This window comes from Oncorhynchus nerka, linkage group LG9b (assembly GCF_034236695.1).
Source record: "Oncorhynchus nerka isolate Pitt River linkage group LG9b, Oner_Uvic_2.0, whole genome shotgun sequence".
Classification (NCBI taxonomy): Eukaryota; Metazoa; Chordata; class Actinopteri; order Salmoniformes; family Salmonidae; genus Oncorhynchus; species Oncorhynchus nerka.
In genome coordinates, this window is record NC_088424.1 from 12,738,440 (window position 1) to 12,760,514 (window position 22,075).

General features: G+C 43.0%; 2 protein-coding genes across 5 annotated transcripts in view; both read left to right on the forward strand.

The window, feature by feature from the left end:
- Positions 1-1,102: 1,102 nt before the first annotated feature.
- On the forward strand, positions 1,103-1,987 carry LOC115114822 (dual specificity protein phosphatase 12-like). The gene is made up of 3 exons (XM_029643319.1): positions 1,103-1,218; positions 1,313-1,421; positions 1,823-1,987. Exons 1-3 carry the CDS (start codon positions 1,103-1,105, stop codon positions 1,985-1,987), a joined length of 390 nt encoding a protein of 129 aa, XP_029499179.1.
- A 1,798-nt stretch (positions 1,988-3,785) lies between these two features.
- LOC115114283 (cyclic AMP-dependent transcription factor ATF-6 alpha-like) overlaps positions 3,786-22,075 on the forward strand; it is a 47,733-nt gene continuing 29,443 nt past the window's right edge. For 2 of the 4 annotated variants that reach the window (XM_029642390.2, XM_029642392.2), the window contains exons 1-11: positions 3,786-4,002; positions 4,567-4,664; positions 4,750-4,816; positions 5,200-5,279; positions 5,374-5,458; positions 5,743-5,946; positions 7,342-7,538; positions 15,035-15,220; positions 15,780-15,871; positions 17,440-17,619; positions 21,574-21,699. In XM_029642390.2, coding sequence (XP_029498250.2) covers positions 3,801-4,002; positions 4,567-4,664; positions 4,750-4,816; positions 5,200-5,279; positions 5,374-5,458; positions 5,743-5,946; positions 7,342-7,538; positions 15,035-15,220; positions 15,780-15,871; positions 17,440-17,619; positions 21,574-21,699 — 1,517 coding nt within the window. In that variant the 5' untranslated portion in view covers positions 3,786-3,800. Of the gene's footprint in view, positions 4,007-4,566; positions 4,665-4,749; positions 4,817-5,199; positions 5,280-5,373; positions 5,459-5,742; positions 5,947-7,341; positions 7,539-15,034; positions 15,221-15,779; positions 15,872-17,439; positions 17,620-21,573; positions 21,700-22,075 lie in introns of all 4 variants that reach the window. The other 2 variants (XM_029642391.2, XM_029642393.2) reach the window with 2 other exon arrangements.

A 22,075-nucleotide genomic window follows, 5' to 3' on the forward strand; every position in this document is an offset into this window, starting at 1 on the left:
AGGCGAGACCCAAATGCAGACATGGGAGGCAGATGGTTGGAGTTTCAGATGTTTAATAAATCTAAAGGGAATAGGCAAGAGAATGGTCGTGGACAGGCAAAAGGTCATAACCAGATCAGAGTCCAGGAGGTACAGAGTGGCAGGCAGGCTCGAGGTCAGGGCAGGCGGAATAGTCAGGCAGGCGGGTACAAAGTCCGGAACAGGCAAGGGTCAAAACCGGGTGGACTAGAAAAAGGAGAAAAGGCAAAGCAGGAAAACACACTGGTAGGCTTGGACATTCCAGATGAACTGGCACAGACAGACAGGAAACACATGGATATATACACTGGGAAAGACAAGCGACACCTAGAGGGGGTGGAGACAATAACGAGGACAGGTGAATCAGATCAGGGTGTGACAGTACCCATGATGACCTAATAAGGGTGCAGAATGCATTCCAGAACTGAGACGAGAACCCCGATCGGAGACCATGTCTACCGGGAGTCTATGGATCTGGAAGACATGCTGCACCATAAGCTGGGCCGTCTCCTTTGCAGAAGGTAGTTTGGGGAGAGGGATGAAATGGGATGGGCAGCCTTGGAGAACCTGTTGATTACCGTCAGAATGACAGTGTTACCATCAGACGGAGGGAGCCCAGTGACAAAGTCCAGAGATGAGACCAGGGATGACGAGGAACCAGTAGTGGCTGCAGGATTTCATAGTTTTGATGTCTTCACTATTATTCTACAATGTAGAAAATTGTAAAAATAAAGAAAACCTTTGAATGAGTAAGTGTGTCCAAACTTTTGACTGGTACTGTAAATGTTATAGTTTGATTATCAGGAACATAGCTATCTAGTACAGAATTTTTGTAAAAAATGACCAGTTAGCTAACGACTTCCATATTCTCTATATCAGTCATGCATCTCGCAGTCTTTTCAGTGCCACTGGTCTTCTACCCCAGAGAAATCCTTGATGACAAGCCAATGTTCGGCTAGAGGATGGAGTCTACATCGGCGCGGCATCCGACCTAAAAGATGCCCAGGATCTGACTAATGCTGGCATTACCTACATACTTTCAGTGGACTCAGAGCAGCCCACTTCACCTGATGGGTCATTTAGGATGAAGCGTATCCATGCCCTGGATGAGTCCTCCACAGACCTACTCAGCCACCTGGATGACTGCATCCTCTTCATATGCGATGCTTGCAAGGCATCAAAAGCTGTCCTTGTGCATTGGTGCGCGAGCCCTATCAAATCTGGAGTCGCCTAATGCACATCATGATGATAGCCTCACATGCATTTGACATGTAATTGAGTTTTTTTGTTTTAGCCGTGTAGGGCATAGTCAGAGTGCGGCGGTGGTGACTGCTTACTTGGTGAAATGTCACAAAATGAACTTTGGGGATGCATACGCCAAACTCCAGCAACTTAAACCTGATGTAAAGTAAGCAAAAAAAGCTGTGCGTTTTGTTATACCATTCAACAGTAGGGTCTGTTATGTCCGCGAAGATTTGGGACTGTTTATTATTATCAGTTCAAGTCCATTTTTGTCACATTGTTCAATGTGAAATAAGAATGCATTTAATTTTTGTGCACTTATTATGCTTGAACATTTGGTATTATTATTTCGTATTCATGTATCTTAACACAATATAAAGCAGTCTTACTGACTAACTACATTTAGCAGATGAGTTAATTAAACAGAATTCAAACTGAATGATAGGTTTGTGGGGATGAAAACCTACAAATGGGACTCCTTGATGACTACCATTGAGAACCACTAACTCAGCGTTTACTTGTTATATGAAGTGTCTTCAAAGTCTCCCTTGTTTTCTTTCAGCTCTTGTGCCCAAAGTGCACCTCAAAGTTGGGCTCATTGTACTGGTGTGGGGAGCAGTGTTCCTGTAGTCGATGGGTGACTCCTGCCTTCCTGATGCATAAAAACAGAGTGGATGAAATTAAACACATTAGTATAGCCACCAGATCCGGCACCAGGATAAAGTGACTAAGGGGCCAGTTGAAATCAGTGAGGGGAACAATTTTAGGGGGTACTTGCATTGGAATTATATTGAATTCTGCTTATATCAAGCTTTTACCACAATAAACATGAAGTTCAAATGCCGAGAGTCCGAGACCATTGATTGAATGATTTTGAAGTGAGAGGTCGGTGCGAAATCTGTAGCGTCTTTGCCTCGCTATATCAGCACAATGGACAGCACCCTACAAACTAAAGTAAGGCTGTTTTGGGACTGAATATAGGCTTCAGACCTGTTGACACAGAACTTTTGACATGGGAAACAAAATACTACATCTGCAGTAACCGAGTAATCCAGACACTCTCTCCCTATAAACCAGTTGCTATTAAATGAAGAAAAAAAATGGACAGAAAACCTGCGGGTAGGGTATGAGTCCTCTGTTCCAAGATCGTCAGGAACAGTCGGAGGAGGCTGTGGAGTCATTATCCTGGCCGTGCTTGTTGAAGGGTGCTACCTACCCTTCAGCAAGCATCGCCAGGATAATAGCCCCTCACGCGGAGCTAGCTGGAGCTCGACAGCATCATCAATTTCTGATAGCCATTGTGGCAGATTAGCTGGTTTGAGCTAGCTAAATAGGCTAAGGCTAATAACACTAATGCTTGGCTAGGAAGCTAACTGAACTCTGTAGTGGTGGGGCATGAGGCAGAGTTGAGTGAAGCAGCTTCAACGGTAAACTTGACCCCGCATTTATAAATCTAAATCAAATATTAAAGGCAGAGGTGTATCACATTATTTACTTATCCTACCACAAATGAGAAGCATTTTCCCCCTGCTTTTTATGGAAAACCAAAGCAGTCATACCTAACCACTCCATGGGCTTTCCATAGCCCCCCTACGCACACCGGGGCACGCTCTGTCCATTGTGCTGACACAGCGCGGTGTAGATACTGATTTTGCGTTAACCTGTCACTCAATCATTTACATTTTTTTGCTATTTTTATATAGTGACATAAAACTAATGGCATACGTTTCAACTGATGGGGTTAAGCCCCCTTTGCCCCCTCGTGGAGCCGGATCCGATAGCCACACTCAAATCAAGGACATTTAAAATGACAAAGATGATTTATATCAATAATAATAAAGTACTACATAGCTGTCAGAATAGCTGTCCCCATTTTCCCCTGTGTACCATTAAATGTTTCATAGGTGTCTGTCTACGTTGCAGGACACCTACAGTTTTTTTTCTACTACGGACATATCCATTGAGTAAGGTCTAAAAAGTTTGATCAAAGCAGATTACAATAATTGTAAATATGCCTGTTGAGCTCCATGGTGTATCTGGAATAGATGTCTTATTTCAGAATTTCTGTCTAAACATACATCTACCAGAAGGATACCCTTCTACTTCCAAATACTTATATCCATTTATTTTATTTCTATAATCCACATGATGAAGTTACCGTCTATGTTAAAATTGTGGATGTCAGGTGTGCTGCTAGTTCAAATAGTTGTTGTGTTTTGTCAAGAACAGCCTCTGAGAACACTTGGTTTGTAGCCAAATGTCCCTCTTCGTGGTCCGTACTAATAGCAGGACGTGTTGGTTTACACAGAGGATTACACAGCCGTTACAGTGGAGAACATTGAGATAGATAGAGGACTCATCATGGCTATAACCATTTTAAAATTGAGATTGCCATTGAGGGCTTTCACCATTTTAAAGTAGCCAACTGGGTGGGGATTTCTATGGGTTGGGAGCAAATAGCCAATAAAGAAGAAAATGAGCTACTTTAAAATTGAGATAGCCCTTGTTGTAACATATGCTAAACTGGCAGTGATACAAAGATGAGTGCTCTATCTATCTCTATGGTGGAAAGTCGACGCCAAACAAGGAAATGTGACCACGTATTCTTTGTTGTGACGATTTTGAGAATTCGTAACATTAGCGAAATGGCAGAGTTACGGTTGGATTTAGACAGTAATTTACAGTATGGCCCTTTTGGCAGCGATTTAGCGGATATTTGCATTGACCAGGATGGTGAATGGGGTAGGTGCGATGCTTATATAATCTTTGTTATTACATAAATAGCTGTGTTGTAAACGCTAGCTACATGCGACCAATGATGTGTATAAACCCTATATACATCATTGCGTGCAACTTCATTGACTGTCAGGAAATGAGATGCCACCTAACAGTATAATTAAACCGTGTACGTATTCCACTGCTTGACATGGAATAAAATAGGTGCCGGTATTGTTTACATTTAGGTGCAGGAGCTCCACAATACTTTTGAGATAATATTCTATAAGAGGAACGGGCTCAAACAGTAGAACATTTGAAGGGCCAGTATTCGGCCTCGGTGAGCTCATGCCAAATTCAATCACTGCTGTGTTCAATATATAACATGCGTTTTGGTGCTCATACTCAGCATTACAAACCCAACGTTTTGACTGAGATGGCCATAAGCAACTTCCCCCCCATCTTGCTGCATCTTTGAATGTATTGAAGCTACTTTGGAAAGTTTGAATAATCTTTTGCAACCTTGAAACATATATAATTAGCGACGTTGTAATATTTCACGGATCTCTTCCTCCTGCAACGTTGTTACAGACATCAACTTATTTGAAGAACTTGAGAACCTAAGTGATGCAGAGGAACTCCTTCAAGAATTCGAGTTCACACCACGTGATGAAACATCACTGAAAGAGGTAGTGCAACACATTTCAACCTCTATGTAATGCTGTGTGTTATTATCCTACTGTGTGACAGTTAACAAGACTGCACCTTTCTCAGGTGAATGACATTCATCTGTTACAATGGAGATCCTTCACCAGTGGAGATACTGACGCTTGCTGCACAGGTAAAAAAAAATCACCAGCATTGCGTCACTTTCAGTTAACCTATAACAGCCATGACTCAAGATTGGGTTGTTGGCCCCATACCAAGGCAAAGTAAGTGAAGACGACTGTCAGAAACCCTCCCAGAACCCTGTGACTTCCTGGTAATAGATTACAAATCACATACAGTACACACACACACACACAGTCCCTCTGGTCACCCCCATGTCAGTAGACATTAGGTGGATGTCTTTGGCGTGGGAAAGTTGCACCTGTGAGCCCCCCCCGTACTGTATTGGGTAGAATGACTATTCATTCACATGGGACGTTAAAGAGGAAGAGACACTGTAATGTGATGCCTCTGCTGACAGATAGTTGGATTGAGTTCCTATTGTTACGTTGGCAGGTGTTGGAGTTCCTGGATCCTCCCTATCACCTGGATCAGCACTCAGTGATACCTCCTCACTGTCACCACTGTCTCTGAAAGTAAGTCTACGCTTCACATAACACTCTGTGTTAAGGCTAACCACTCACGAGTCTCACTCACTTCTCTCTTGTGCACGCATATCCCTACGAGCAGGAGGATGCCGTGTCTGTGCAGCCTTTGCCGACAATGCTCACTCCTGGAAAGAAAATGCACAAGTGGGTCAGCCAATCTCCCAGAGGTAGGACGTCTCTTCAGGTCAGCTAAAACACTCATGATAAATCATTGATATGTAACAATATGGTGGATATATGGTGTCGTGTATGTCAAAATGTGGGACGCTTTCTTTTTTTTTTATCTTCAGAAAATCATTGAACCTGTCTGGTTATACACATATTATAGTTTATCCCACTCGCTACCGTAAATCGCTCATAATAAGAGCGTCTGCAAAATGACGTAAATGTGAATGTATTTATCACGCTCTTTTTTTATTGATCTCTTATTCTATCATTCTCTTCCTGCCAGCCAAGCCTACCAAGCGACCTGCCCACCCACCCCAGAGGGTGTCAATCCAGCCCAAACCGCCCCCCTCTGTCCCTCTAACACAGCCTGTGGCCCCTTTTCTCAAAACCAGGACCATTGTCATCCAGCCCGTTAGCCTACAGACTGTGGTCTCAGTGGTCAAGGCACCACCGCCTGTGACCGTCCATGCTACTGCCCCCTCTACTGGTGAGAGAATGTTCATTCTGTTGTAGTCTTGTGTTGTCTTCACACAATCAAATGTCTTTACCGGGGATTTGAATAATGTGCACAGTTTGTTGTCATTAATGTCCATCTATATTGGTGTGTCTTATTCACTGAAGTAATTCAGGTTATTTGGCTTGCTCAAAGTCCAATAGTCCTTTGATTTGCTCCCGTGTAGCTCAGTTGGTAGAGCATGGCGTTTGCAATGCCAGGGTTGTGGGTTCAATTCCCACGGGGGACCAGTGGAAGATGTATGCACTCACTGCAGTAAGTCGCTCTGTATAAGAGCTTCTGCTAAATGACTCAAATAAAAAAATCTAGTGACCCATTTCCCTATCTGAAGTGGTCTAAGTGCATGTCGTCTGTATACCCGATTGTGGCATTTGAAAGAAAAGTAAAAGCCAACTCATCATCCAAAATGAAAGTGGAACAGTTCTATGCATTTGTATTCTCTATGACTGCACATGTGGCTCTTGACCACAAGGTGTCCTCAGTCTGTTGTCTCTTGTTCAAAGAAGACTACTGCCTCCTCCTCAATTACAGCAACACTGTGTCTGGCTTATGACCGGCCAGTGTATACCCTGCAGGAACCTCAAGGACAGAGTTTGAAAACCACTGTGTGGAAATATTCATGTTTAAAAACATATATTTCATGAACGTCAGCGCAAAGCACACTCACATCATCTGTAACTGCCATAACCCTAAATTATATGCCAATGATCAAACGGATACATCCATCGTATAGGCCTTGATGTCATCAGTACAACTACTCACCTCCTCCAATGGTCCCTATTCACAGTAGTCATCCAAGTTCTCTCTGAGACAGTAATGTCATGGCCCATTAGTAGCCCGACTAAAATACTTTAACCTCAGTAGGAACTTAGGGCTACTTGTGTTATTACAGAGTAACTAGCATGACTCTGGACATGGAGTGGGATGGATCCGGGGTGTTGATGAGGTTTTTTTTTTTTTTTGGGGGGGGGGGGGTCAATAACCCATACAGGTGACCAGACATCCTTAGTGATCGTGGGTGAGGGTGAGAAAAAAACTACAGTCTGGTTAGGAAGAAGATAAAATAGAATACTATCTGAATCCAGGCCTGATCGTATGAGATGAGCTTTGTAAAGAGCGATTGTACATGTTCCCCAGCTGAAAAATGCTGTTTACTATGACAGTAATCCATCAATTATTACAGTGATGTACTCTTAAGTGGAAAAGGCCCCAGTGGGACATGGGATGGTCTCAGATCTGCATGCGCTTTAACTCGTCTTACTCTGTCATGCCATAGCCTAAAGCTAATCCAGGTCTGAGACAGGGCTAAAACAGACAGACAGAAGGGTTGAACTATGTCTTAACTCTGCATCTGGTCTTTGTCATCAGCAGTTCACACAATGCATCTCAAGCCGAAACAGGTGATTGGACCCCAGATCACTTCCCCAGCCCCTGCCTTCCTCGCTGTCACCAACCAGGTGGTCACCATGCCAACTGTCCCCCATGTTACCATGGGGACCACTGCCCTCACTGGCCATGCCCATCCCATGACGGTGACCTATCACAGCACAGCAGTGAACACTGAGGTACGTTTGACATTGAAATGGATCTGACCTCCGTGTGTCTGCTTTCTATCAAATTGAATTACTTCAGTCTAATTAATTGCAATGTATCCAAATTGGAAGCCAAGGGCTGGATGGACATCCTGTTGCAATTTGCCAAAGGAAACTGTTTGATTCCAGACCTTCTTTGAGTCTCACTATGTGTTAGAACTGTTAGCCATCTCCAAAGCTTACGTGGCTATGTGATGGCCAGAATGTAGTGCCAGGAATTTTCTTTGAAATCAAGCATTTTGCTGTGTCATGGCTTGTCTCCTTGCTAGAAGACAAGGATGGATTTTGTGTGTTTGTGTGTGTGGAGGGGGGGGGGGGGGGGTTGCTTACATTGACGGACCAACCGTCAGGTCAGGGAGAACACGACATAGTCTTCCTCCTCCTCCCATTCTGGGGGCTCATGTAAGGCTGGTAATCAATTGTGTTTGACCTTTAACCCCCTGGGAACCTGAGCAGGGCACAATGTCTGAATGGATCTTTTGAAAAGACTAACTGTCTGTGGCTGTGCCCAGAGCGTAAGGACAAGGAGGCCCACAGGAAGATGGGTGATGTATCTCCCTGTTTCAAACCAAAGAGGAGATAAAAACAATCGTTGCCATCACCGGTAAAACATGACCGTTGTTTCTGGCTTCGCCTTGTACCTAATATCATCCCTTAGCCCTGATATATTCAAAATGTAGCTCAACCTATCACAGCCTCTCATTCTCTGAAGTTGTCCAATAGTTTAGCTAGGGTCATGATGTGGTCTGAAAATAGCACCATCATAGTGAGGAAGTAGGAAATTATTATTATTATTTAAAAAAAAAAAAATAATAGTTTTACGCCTCTGAGCTACTATATAAATATTTAATTGTCATAATTTCCAGTCATGGTCGACAAGTTGTAAATAATCTGACTGAGCCAACAACTCGATAGCAATTACTAGGGCTACTAATGGGTGAAATATTTTTGCTAAGCTTTACCACTGTAAAACCCACATTTTGTAGCTTAACACAGATATAATAATTATAAATTTTATTGGAGAAAGTCCTGCCTCCTAAACAATAAGATATTTTTTAAATGATTTTATATTTAGCTTATCCACTTTCTTCACTTTTAGAAAAGTCAAACAATATAATTTTCACTACCACAGTGCTACACATGGTCCTAAACTGTGGTTAACTGTTATACGTTATTATTTCTTCAAGACAAGGCTAAATAAACCAGTCACCCCAGCTGTCCTTATGTCACCTTGTTGGAATGGGCGAGTAGCCTAATGTGAGGGTCTTTCCTATGTCACATGAACGACCAGGCACCAACACTCCATCCCCAGTACTACTAACATTTACTCAGCGATGACGCAACACTGTGCCAACACGCCAAATCTAAATATATCTTCACTTGAGGGAACTTTTTAAGAACAAGCTGAAATATCCCAGTTGTTATGAGACAGGTATACGTTTCAGATATATGTTCTACGTTACAAGAAAACATTGTTTGAGATGTTTCCAATCTCTCCTCACCACATCATGTTATTGACCTATTTTAGGCTGCAAAATGTTGATGATATAACTTACCAACCACATAAGGACAGACCCCATCACTCTACTCATGTTACATCCGTGAGACAACATGTTCTATCCGTGAGACAACATGTTACATCCGTGAGACAACATGTTCTATCCGTGAGACAACATGTTCTATCCGTGAGACAACATGTTACATCCGTGAGACAACATTTTTACATCCGTGAGACAACATGTTACATCCGTGAGACAACATGTTACATCCGTGAGACAACATGTTCTATCTGTGAGACAACATGTTCTATCCGTGAGACAACATGTTCTATCCGTGAGACAACATGTTCTATCCGTGAGACAACATGTTCTATCCGTGAGACAACATGTTCTATCTGTGAGACAACATGTTACATCCGTGAGACAACATTTTTACATCCGTGAGACAACATGTTACATCCGTGAGACAACATGTTCTATCCGTGAGACAACATGTTCTATCCGTGAGACAACATGTTCTATCTGTGAGACAACATGTTACATCCGTGAGACAACATTTTTACATCCGTGAGACAACATGTTACATCCGTGAGACAACATGTTACATCCGTGAGACAACATGTTCTATCCGTGAGACAACATGTTACATCTGTGAGACAACATGTTACATCTGTGAGACAACATGTTCTATCCGTGAGACAACATGTTCTATCCGTGAGACAACATGTTCTATCCGTGAGACAACATGTTCTATCCGTGAGACAGCATGTTGCATCCGTGAGACAAACTCCTCCAGGTAAGTGTTACCACAGTAAAAATCCAGGTGCTCCATTTCTGTCTGACCACTCTCAGGCCCTGTGGGTTTTAAAGTGGCCTTGCCCTCCTAACTACCAGCCTCATCCCTCCTCCACCTGTCTGAGACCACCAAGCCCCCCAGGCAGTATACACCCATATCTCTTGATGACTCCCACCTCCCTCCTGATGTCTGGATGGACACTGGGCAGACCCAGGCTTGTTGAGTGAGCACATATGTTGACTGGAGTAAGATATGACTTAGGCTAGACGTGTCACCACTGTGTGCATTTAATTTGAGTGAATAAATCATGGAATAAACCAGAACACAATGCTGGAAGCTACTCTCCAAAAAGGTACGCACAAGAAAGAGGATTTAGATACCCACCATCTCGGGTTGTTCTGAAATAGTTTCTGTAGTTATTTTGTTGAAATATAATTTGATCTCAGAAATTAGGCAAATTGATTTCACCCAAATTGGCATTTAAAATGTATAGGTTTCAGATAATAGTCAATGAATGTAGTACCCAAATACAATTTGGACCAAACTTCTTCCTACTAATAAGTAAGACATGAGAAATCAAAGGCCACCCATAGACCCCCACACCACATGCCAATCTCAACCCCAACAACCAGTATTCAGTATTAGTTATCTAAGTTTGACATGTAGTATGAAGCTGTGGTTTATAATATTGCTTCTCCATACTATGTAATGTATTCCCTGTGAATCTGGTAATGTTTTTTGGATCTGTGGCATCCAGTGGGTAAAACCTGGAACTTGTACACTACTTTATGGTAAATAATACGAGCAACTTCAATTACACATTTCTCTGAATAGGGGGGGAAACAGATTCACAGGGAATACATTACATAGTATGAAGAAGCATTACTCCAAGCTTCAGCTTCATATTATCAAACATAGAGAACTGATACTGTATACTGGTTGTTGGGGTTGGATTGGCATGGGGTTGTGGGAGTTCCGTGGGTAGCTTTTGAATTTTGGGGAGGGGGGGGGGGGGGGGGGGGGGGGTCCTCATGTCTTAATCATTGTTAGGAAGACGTTTGGTCCACATCGGATGTTGGGTACTATATTTATTGAGTATCTGAACCCTATATATTAAAATGGCCCATTTTATGGGTGCAATAAATTAATAAAATGACATTTGAACAAAATAACGTTTCAAGGAATGCCAATCCTATCTTTTTCTAACAACAGAAACAATTTCGGAACAATCAGAGATGGTGGGTGTCATGGCTTGCTGAAATTACATGGAGCGACTCAATACAGTAATCTATGTAGGACCCTGTAGTTTTGCCACTGCCAATTTAGCCTCTCACTGACATAATCCATGTTCCTTGTTGTTTTAATGCACTGTAGTAGCATCACTGGCTTGGCTGCACTGTTTTTGACAAATTACATTTCATATCAATTTATGGCTGTGCTTCTACAAAGCAGGGGGAGGCTATGCAGAGACGCTGCTAGATAATCATAGTGTAATTTAGGAGGCCAACTTCCTGCCAAAATGTCTTCTTGATGCTCCTGGAACTGGAATCGACGGCCAAGGAATAGGATGAATGGTTTTCAAAAAGCAGTTAAAAAAAGAAAAAATCTTGATTCAGAAAAATGAACAGACTAGTACAGTAGGGATGATAGATAGATAGATAATTTGTATGGCTCATGGTGGAGAAGGCTCGAAAAGCCTTTGCTGGAACGTAATTCACTATCTTTGAAGACATCCTGTTCATGTACTGTACTGTAAGTCTGTGTACAGTACAGTAGCGTATGGCTTAAATCCAATCAAACCCACATTGTAGTATTTGCTGTACGCATTAGCTCTTTTCCCATGATAAAATAAAATCACTGGATGGCTTTGGGTACTGTTAAAACCAATTTCTTTACTAGTACAAAGTAGACATCCCTCACAGGTAGATGCCAATTCTAAGATTAACACGTGCTTGTGCATGCATCCACACTCATGTCTGGGAGTAGTTTGTTAACAAAGGCACTGCATAAAAAGGGCTAGGGCAATTTAAAGCAATACCGTAAAACAATAACTTCATGGTCCTCCGAGCTTGATGTTATCTCACCACACAAAAACTGCTGATTTCCCCATTCCCCCCACTGTCCAGAGTTTTACATCAACAACAACAAACATCCCATCCTCCAATCAACAACCACGCTGTAATCTACATCTCTTCAGAGCACCAACTCATTGTTTCACATAATTCTAATTTTCAGCCTCGTATTCAGATTATGTTCCCAACTCCCAGTTTACCCCACAGTCACTGAAGTGCTAGATTGCTGACAGTCTACCATTGTGGAGGAGGGGGAGTTTGTACTGTTGGCAATGTAGTAGTTACTAAAGGCAGGGTATCATTTTCCCCTTGCAGGACACGTACCCCACCCCCCAACCCCACTATTGGGTAACCAGACATGCACTTTTCGATTTTCCCAAGAGGTCACCGATGGCAGGGTTCCCCCCCTCAACAGAGACCAAATAAAATGTGTGGTCTGAATTTGCATAGCCCTGAAATCTGTGCTGTTGGAAATGCTATGACGCATGGCCTCAGAAATGGGCTGCAGCAGACAAAGCCGTTTGAATGCTATAGCAGGGTTCTCCTGTGGTCTGTGGCTCAGTGGTAGAAAGACTCTGAGAGGGCATTGGAGGACAACAGACTGTATGCCAGTTACTAGACTCTTGAGTGTCTGGCTCTGAGTTTACGTAAACAATGGCTGTCTGCCTTCTAAAAATAAAATGGAACTGGTAGGACTAACCTGTGCACTTTATCCTGTTTCTTTGAATCATATTTTTTTCCCCTAAAACATTGCAAGAGCATTCCTCTATGGGTCATTATTTAACACTGAGAATGTCCTGTCCCCTTCTATCTCTCCCTGGATGGCCGTGCTTAAATAATCTCACCATTAATTATGTCGGCGTCCTAACAATGTCCATCCAGCTCCCAGCCCACTCAGTCATGGAAAAAGGCTGTGTGTGTGTGTCTGTACATGTGCGTGAAGTTAGGACGTATGAGGTCCGTTCTGGGGAAACATGCTGGAGTCATTATCAGCTTGTAATTGATGATTCTGGGTCACTTTTTCCACCTTTCGCAGCAGCTGCACCTCTTTTTGTTTTTGTTTTTTTGTGAGTATGTGACTGAGTGTGATGTGCTGTGTTAGACAAACAAATAGCCTGCCCTGTCTGAACAGTCAAGATGGCGTCCAAAAGGGTTTACTGCCGGATATGGCTTATGTCTGGTGTAACTGGTGTCACCAGATTTGGTTTTGTAAACACACAGCCAATGCCATCTGCATGCCAAGGCCAATGTACTCGTGTCATATCATCTTTGAATTCTGCTGTGTTGCGGACATCCTTTTTGAATTGTTCATGTTTGTTCGGAATAGGTGGAGTTAATAAGCATGGTGTTCGTGAGTTGGTGTGGGTTTGATTCTCACGTGGACCACATACTGTATGTACAGTGAAAGTCGGAAGTTTACATACACTTAGGTTGGAATCTCATTTTTTCAACCACTCAGCAAATTTCTTGTTAACAAACTATAATTTTGGCAAGTCGTTTAGGACATCTACTTTGTGCATGACACAAGTAATTTTTCCAACATTGGTTACATACAGATTATTTCACTTATAATTCACTGTATCACAATTCCAGTGGTTCAGAAGTTTACATACACTAAGTTGACTGTGCCTTTAAACAGCTTGGAAAATTCCAGAAAATGATGTCATGGCTTTAGAAGCTTCTGATTTACTAATTGACATCATTTGAGTCAGTTGGAGGTGTACCTTTGGATGTATTTCAAGGCCTACCTTCAAACTCAGTGCCTCTTTGCTTGACATCATGTGAAAATCAAAAGAAATCAGCCAATGCCTCAGAAAAATAATTGTAGTCCTCCACAAGTCTGGCTCATCCTTGGGAGCAATTTCCAAATGCCTGAAGGTACCACGTTCATCTGTACAAACAATGGTACGCAAGTATAAACACCATGGGACTACACAGCCGTCATACCGCTCAGGGAGGAGACGCGTTCTGTCTCCTGGAGATGAACGTACTTTGGTGTGAAAAGTGCAAATCAATCACAGAACAACAGCAAAGGACCTTGTGAAGATGCTGCAGGAAACAGGTAAAAAAAAGTATCTATATCCAGAGTAAAACGAGTCCTATATCAACATAACCTGAAAGGCCGCTCAGCAAGGAAGAAGCCACTGCTCCAAAACTGCCATAAAAAAGCCAGACTACGGTTTGCAACTGCACATGGGGACAAAGATCGTACTTTTTGGAGAAATGTCCTCTGGTCTGATGAAACAAAAATAGAACTGTTTGGCCATAATGACTATCGTTATGTTTGGAGGAAGAAGGGAGAGGCTTGCAAGCCGAAAAACACCATCCCAAACGTGAAGCACGGGGGTGGCAGCATCATGTTGTGGGGGTGCTTTGCTGCAGGAGGGACTGGTGCAATTCACAAAATGGATGGCATCATGAGGTAGGAAAATTGTGAATATATTGAAGCAACATCTCAAGACATCAGTCAGGAATTTAAAGCTTGGTCGCAAATGGGTCTTCCAAATGGACAATGGCCCCAAGTATACTTCCAAAGTTGTGGCAAAATGGCTTAAGGACAACAAAGTCAACGTATTGGAGTGGCCATCACAAAGCCCTGACCTCAATCCCATAGAAAATTGGTGGGCAGAACTGAAAAAGTGTGTGCAAACAAGGAGGCCTACAAACCTGACTCAGTTACACCAGCTCTGTCAGGAGGAATGGGCCAAAATTCACCGAACTTATTGTGGGAAGCTTATGGGAGGCTACCCGAAACATTTGACCCAAGTGAAACAATTTAAAGGCAATGCTACCAAATACTAATTGAGTGTATGTAAACTTCTGACCCACTGGGAATGCGATGAAAGAAATAAAAGCTGAAATAAATAGTTCTCTCTAAATATTATTCAGAAATGTACATTCTTAAAATAAAGTGGTGATCCTAACTGACATAAGACAGGGACTTTTTACTTGGACTAAATGTCAGGAATTGTGAAAAACTGAGTTTAAACGTATGGTGTATGTAAACTTCCGACTTCAACTGTATGCTGAATATGTGCGGTAACTTTGAACTGTAACCATGTCACATTCATTATATCAGTCCCTCCTTCTCCACCTGTCCAGGCGTGTGTGGTGCGGCGGCAACAGAGGATGGTGAAGAACCGTGACTCGGCCACGCTCTCCAGGCTGAGGAGGAAAGAGGCCCAGCAGGCTCTGGAGGCCCGTCTCAGGGGGGCACTGTGTGAGAACCAGAGGCTGCTCCGGGAGAACGGATCCCTTAGGACCCAGCTGGATGGACTTCTCACGGAGGTTTGAACACCTTCAAATTGCACCGTTCCTTCTTAGCTTGAGAAAGATCGAAAACGTAAGATAAGTGGAAACAATGGGGTGGAAACCATGACTTGTCCTTTTCACTCACTTACATAGCAGTGATTGTCTTAAAGAAGGGTTGCGTTTTTGAATCTATTTGAACGGTGCCACAGGCTCAGACAGGCACGAAGAGCAGGGATGTGTTTAATTCCAGGAAGTTGCTTCGTCCCTTGTGCTCTTGATCAATCCCTTGATCACTTTTTGGATCTGATAGGACAAGATCAGATTTCAGAGGAATTCATAGGTGAAGCATTAAGCAATATGGCAGTAACCCCACCTTGGCCTATGGTAAGCGTGATGGGATTTTCGCCACATTGTTAACACCTATCCAATCCTCTTGGACCTCCGCAAGTGCACAGGGGCAAGGCCCTAAGGGTTGATTCATTTTACTGAAGTAATCACTGATCTAACATGATTCGATAGGTGAACGCTTGTGCCAATGCATAGCTTGCGTAGATCCAGCTAGGTGAAATCAATCGATTGGTCTCTTACTCCACAGAACACTGTTCTGAAGGTGACGGCTCCAAAGAGACGGGCTGTGTGCCTTATGGTCGTCCTGGTCTTCTTCGTGCTCAACACGGGTCCCATAAGGTGAGCTTGTGTGTGTGTGTGTGTGTGGTGTTTGTATATGTGTGTGTGTGTGTGTGTGTGTGTGTGTGTGTGTGTGTGTGTGTGTGTGTGTGTGTGTGTGTCACTGGTGTGTCATGACAACCCTCCACAAGCCCTCATACAGTGTGTCACGACAACCCTCCACAAGCCCTCATGCAGTGTGTCACTGTAGTATATGTCACAACCAATGTGTTTGAGTCTCTCTCCTCCAGTTTCCAGACTTAACATCAACCACATTTACATATGATCATCTATGCAAATGAATGATCTATCAATGGGTGGATTTTATGTCAGCCAGTCAGTCAGTCAGCTCTTTGCTATGTCCAGAGTTGGATAATTCACCAACATGCCTTATAAATTAGGCGTTTCCCCCCAATGTCTCGGAAAAAAGGCCACATCCCCCCTCAAAAAATTCCCTCACGAAGGAAGGCTTCGGAAAGTTGGATGTGAGTCGGGAGAGGAGAGGGGCTCTGAGTTTTCCATACGCTCAAGCTTCCCAGAACTAGGAATGTGGGAGCGTTGCTTCCCTTCCACGCCGGCCGGCTCGGAGAAACAGCCTGGAGATGCTATTTCATTTTTAGACTCTAAATGTATTCTACCACTCCGTTCTGAATGGACATGTCCCTTTTAAATCCTCTCACAAGTATTTGTTCAGTAAACCCCAGTCAGGAGCTGAGCGAACTTTCGCTAATGTTTCCTGCTCATGGTGAGACTAGTTTTAATAAAAACAACACCAGTGTTTCCAGTCATAGCTCAAGTCAATATGAAATGTTTTTTTTCAATGAATAAGTTCCTGCTGCTGAGTTGAGTCTTTTTTTCACTCCCACGTTTGGTTTTCATTTGCAGGAATTTGAGGAGTGTACTTTTTTTTTTGTGTAACTGTTTTCATTTGACAATTGCTGCACAACTTGTCTATATAAGGAGCCCGACGACGTGTGTCTTTGTGTTGAACACTGCTCTCAGATCTGTAGTGTCTGGTATTGTTTTGGCTCGAGTAGGAGACCACACGGTTTATCCTCTTTTCTCTCACTCTCTCGCTGTGGGTGCGCGCGCGCATGGCCGTGTGTCTTTTTGTGTGTGTGTGTGTGTGTGTGTTTGTTTGTGTGGTTTAGCCAAGAGTGCCTTCCCTCTCCTACGCCACGTTAAGCTTTGTGCGGTTTTCGGTCTGTATTCTGGCCACTATAACCAATGCTTTGCTTCCTGATCTGTTATTCAGATCACTCTTCCTCTTGTCTTCATCGCCCATCTTGGTTGTTTCATGCTTGTGTAGGCATTTTGACCATTTTGATAAAAACAAGCCTTTATGGATTCATAACAAATTAAACACTAAGTTAACATCAAAATGTCAAATGGGAAACAATTTTTGATCTGTGTGTGTCTGTGTCTGTGTGTGACTGATTCACTGCGGAACATTTCTGTCCTCAAAGGGAAATGCTCTAATACTCTACTAATGTTCAGATCAACGTGTGTGTGTGTTAGTCTATGTTGTTCTTGCTGTGTTTGACCTGGCTTGTGTAACTGAAGGCCCTGCCCTGTCCCTCTGGTTTCAGTGTGTGGGAGTCAGAGGCCAGCAACTCCAGCCTGTCCACTGGGAAGCCACAAAGCAGCCGACATCTGCTCAGCTTCTCCCCCGACCAACAACAGAGGCGAGGGGAGGAGACACCAGACCCCCAGTCCCCACTGGAGCCCCTGGATGCCCAGTACCCACAATCCCACCAATCCCAGGACAGGTAATTAACACAACATGAACATGAGGGTTTCCTGACTCAATATACTTATAATACTGTTTATACATACAGTGGTGCAAAAAAGTATTTAGTCAGCCACCAATTGTGCAAGTTCTCCCACTTTAAAAGATGAGAGAGGCATTTAATTTTCATCATAGGTACACTTCAACTATGACAGACAAAATGAGAAAAAAAAATCCAGAAAATCATATTAGGATATTGACCAAATACTTATTTTCCACCATAATTTGCAAATAATTTCATAAAAAATCCTACAATGTGATTTTCTGGATTTTTTTCCTCATTTTGTCTGTCATAGTTGAAGTGTACCTGTGATGAAAATTACAGGCCTCTCTCATCTTTTTAAGTGGGAGAACTTGCACAATTGGTGGCTGACTAAATACTTTTTTGCCCCACTGCATGTTCTCTCTTACATGCACACACACACACACACACACACACAAATATACAGTGTGTGCACATACACACACACACTACCCTTGTAACTGAACACATAGTTACCCTATTTTTTGTTCCCAGGAGTTTTCTTTTAATTTTACGTCAGTCTTTTTAGTTGTTTCCTTTGAATTGCTTCTAAATGCAGTCTGCTGCCATGGCAAACTGATTCATTATCGGTTTGTATTGGACTTATGTCACTGTCATTTCCTGCCCGCAATGATTTAGAAACCTCATCGTTAACCATTTGTTCCACACAGTTTTACACCAGGTGGTTCCTTCTCATATAAGGATAAGTAGCACCAAAGAAGCCTTAGCACAGCACTCTAGCCCTGTAGGAAACGTGATGCCCTGTTATGTATCAACGAGAACCAATGGTTCCTGCTAAGTCTCTCACTGACTTGTGATTGTACCTCAGTGTTCTGGCAGAGCCTGTCTCGAGACACTCGTTTACCAGAAGCTGAAGAATGACTTAAGTAAGTAGATGGGATGCTCTTACTGTACGGGAATGTAAATTACTGTAATCATATGTCTGGGGTACACCCTAGGCTCGTTAATTCATTGGACACGGACCCAGTCTTCTCTTGCCTCAGTATGTTCCACATCAGAAGTACTTTTCTGTTTTTATGGACTAATGGAAAATCAACTAGAGGTGTGAGGTTACATAAGTGTTTTCGGTGTTCAGGTACTCTTTACAATTGTCAATTATCTCACTATTCACATAATCTTGGTTCCCAGAATAACCAAATCTTGCATGCATGCTGACAGGAACTCTACTATTTTACACACCATCGGCCAGATCACGCACAGGCTTAGATTGATTGGCTTTAAAGCTGGAATTGTTAATTGGTGAAACTTCCACGTCCATTTGGGATATTACAACAACAAAGTAGTAAAGGCAAAAAACAAAGACTTGTTCCTCGGACGTCATTGCACGTGCGATAGAACAGCAGAATACGTACTGCAATTTTTGCAAGCACGCTGCTTGACACGTCACTCTGTTTTATCAACAGAACCAAAACAACAAAGGCACGCCTATTTGTGGCACTGTTTATCCTAATGCAGATTTCATCTTTAAAGCAAGAGCGAAATTGTGATGTAGATCTTGGGGGAGATGAACAGTAGACGTGTGGTCTGGGGGTCCCCCAAATTTGTAAAAACATTTTTAAATGCATTTTCAGCAATTCTACACAGTTTGACATGACTTATTATGCCTCTCTTGGGGGTGTTTTTGAAAGCAGTATGTGGACGGATAATTGGAACGATAAGTCCTCACCATCATTAATGACGGTATTTCAAGGCAAATATTAAGAAGACACAAACGATAAAGACTGACTACTATTGTAAGGATGCACGTTAATATGTACATAGGATATAATCTACTAAGTTGATCATACATTAACTATCACGTTTTGTAGTTTTCATAGTTTACAGGTGGAAGGCATACACTTGGAGGGGCTGAGCTAAAATATACCTTCCAGTATATTTAAAATCCTGATATTCAGTCTAACAAACAGCTGTCATTTAAGATATATCTCATTGAATATGAAAAAAATCTGGTCACTGACACTGGGACACCTCAGGGTTCAGTGTGGTCTAAGTTGAACTGAGGACTGGCTGATTGCCTGTTGAAAAGACTGGGAGAAAGAGAGAGTCAGGGGAGAGTCTCCATTGAAACTGTAAATTAGTCCAGGAGTAATATTTCCCTTACTGTTACTGAAGCTTGAGGGTTGACGTAATTGGTTCCAGGCTGGGCTCTAAAGTTGGCTTACATACATACACACCTGACTGCAAGGCCAGTGCTGGCTTGGATGAGGTTGAGTGACACACTGAAATCAGGCAATTCTAGGATATATTTTTTTCTAGTTAGCAAAACCAGAGAGGTAAGTAAAGGCAGATTGAGGGGCATTGTGTAGTGAAAAGGGTCTACGTACAAAACAATTGGCAAGTCCTGGTTTTGTGAATATTCCAGCCATGAATAGTCTTTGTACCATGTGGCATTAAGAGCCCTCTTCCTGTTACCTTGTCCCTGCTATGTTCTGGGGAACACCTACCTCCAGGGGGCCCCACAACCCAAAAATAAACAAACAAAAATGTTTTGGTTTGTTGGAAAACTGCTAACTTCCTGCTTTTAAAACATTTTGCACTGTTCTATATCTCGGGGGGGGGGGCATGTTGTCATCACCCCCCCCCATCCCTGTGGCAATTTCACCTATGCTTTAAAGCCACATCTTTGTCTTGGAAAAATGCTCACGAACCAGGAATAAGAAGAGTAAAAAAATAATAATGCTGAATTGAAGAGAAGTAGGTAGACTCAAGTGTTTTACCAGGCTTCTGGAGTAGAATCGGAGGCATCCAAGAGCACTTAATTCTGTCCCAAAAAACAGAACTGTAGAGGAATTGATCGGTTGTTTCTGTTTGACTAAACATCTATTTCCAGCGCTGCTTTATAACATCCTGTTATACAGGACTCACGAATGTTTACCTTATTTAGACACATCATTCTCTGGTGACAAATCTGTGGTTTGAATTGGAGTGTTACAAGCAGAGCACAATAAAATAGTATTACTAGTGGTGTCTTTTTAGTGGCCAGTTTAATTTTACAGTCACCACTGGTCCGTCCCCATGTGTCCAGCTGCCTGCCGTCCCCATGTGTCCAGCTGCCTGCTACAAAGTACTACATCACCTACTGCAAATAGCCTGCTTTGAGCAGATGATAGTACAGTGCTAGGCTAACTCAAACTGTGTGGTAATGGGCCGTTCGATATGAATAGTCGTAGAACATATAGCCTCGTTATCATAGGAGGCTACATAGCATGAGCAGATCTGGGACTAGGCTATAGAATGTATACACAATACGGCATTTTTTGGGGCTAATGGACCGTTTTGATGCCCGCATTCTCTACCCTATTGTGTCCTTCTGATCTGGAGCCCAGGGCTCATTCATCTGGTCAACGGGTTTGGAAGTGGAAGTTCCACACAGATGTCGGGAACAGACCATTTATCAAACCGTTTCCCAGGAGACCTCCAGTCCAACGTGTGTGTGTGCTTGCGTGAAGACGAGGCCACTGGCTCTGCAGGTTATTGTTGCAGGTCACTGCGTAGAACTCAACGTAACCCCCTTCTTTAACTTATGACCTAATTCATCAACTAAGGGGAAATGTTTGGCTTTCAAGTCACCTAAGGTGTTGTTTGTTCCAGATGTGAATCAGCTGCTCGTTTAAAATTGATGAACACTTGGGACGTCCGGAGTAAGTGACTGATTATTCCGGGTTCATATTCCAGTCCTTTAGGCCACAAGGAAAACCTACAGCATACACCAGCATATCAGCAGCTGGATCACAATGAGATCCCAGAGGGAAGGTGAATGTGTTGTTGATGAGGTGTTGATTCATCTCTCTCTCTCTCCCCTTACATATCTACCTCTCTCGCCTTAACCTACCTACCTACCTCCCTCTCTCTCCCCCTCCCCTCCCTCTCTCTCCCCTCTCTGTGCTATAGGTGGGAGGATTATACCCCAGAGGAGATGGCACTAGCTGTGGTCAAGAAGGAGTCTCTCCTGTTTGGGTCACCCTCCTCGCCCCCCTGCCAACCCCACTCTCCTGTCTCCAGGTCCAAGTCTCTCCGGTCAGTACTAACCAAGTCCATCTGATTAGTAGCCTACTACCAGCCGAGAATTTGGTTCTACTTAGCCTCAGTCTACCAGCCTTCTTGTCTCGACCACCAGTATGGAAGCAAGATTAGAACATCTGGCTAGGTACCTCGATTTCAGAATACAATTCCATATTGAACTCACTGTATTACCTACCTGAATTGAGTATAAATGAGTCCACTCGGTACTCTCTGTAGCGCTAGCCTTTGTCTTTCCCACTGCTAACTAGACTGTAATGTGTGAGCCATGTTGGCAGCTCATGAAACCAAACTGTTCACCAGTCATTTTGACGCCGTCACAGTGGAATGAAAAGGTGGCTGGAACTGGGAAACTCACTCAGTCTTCAAGCCG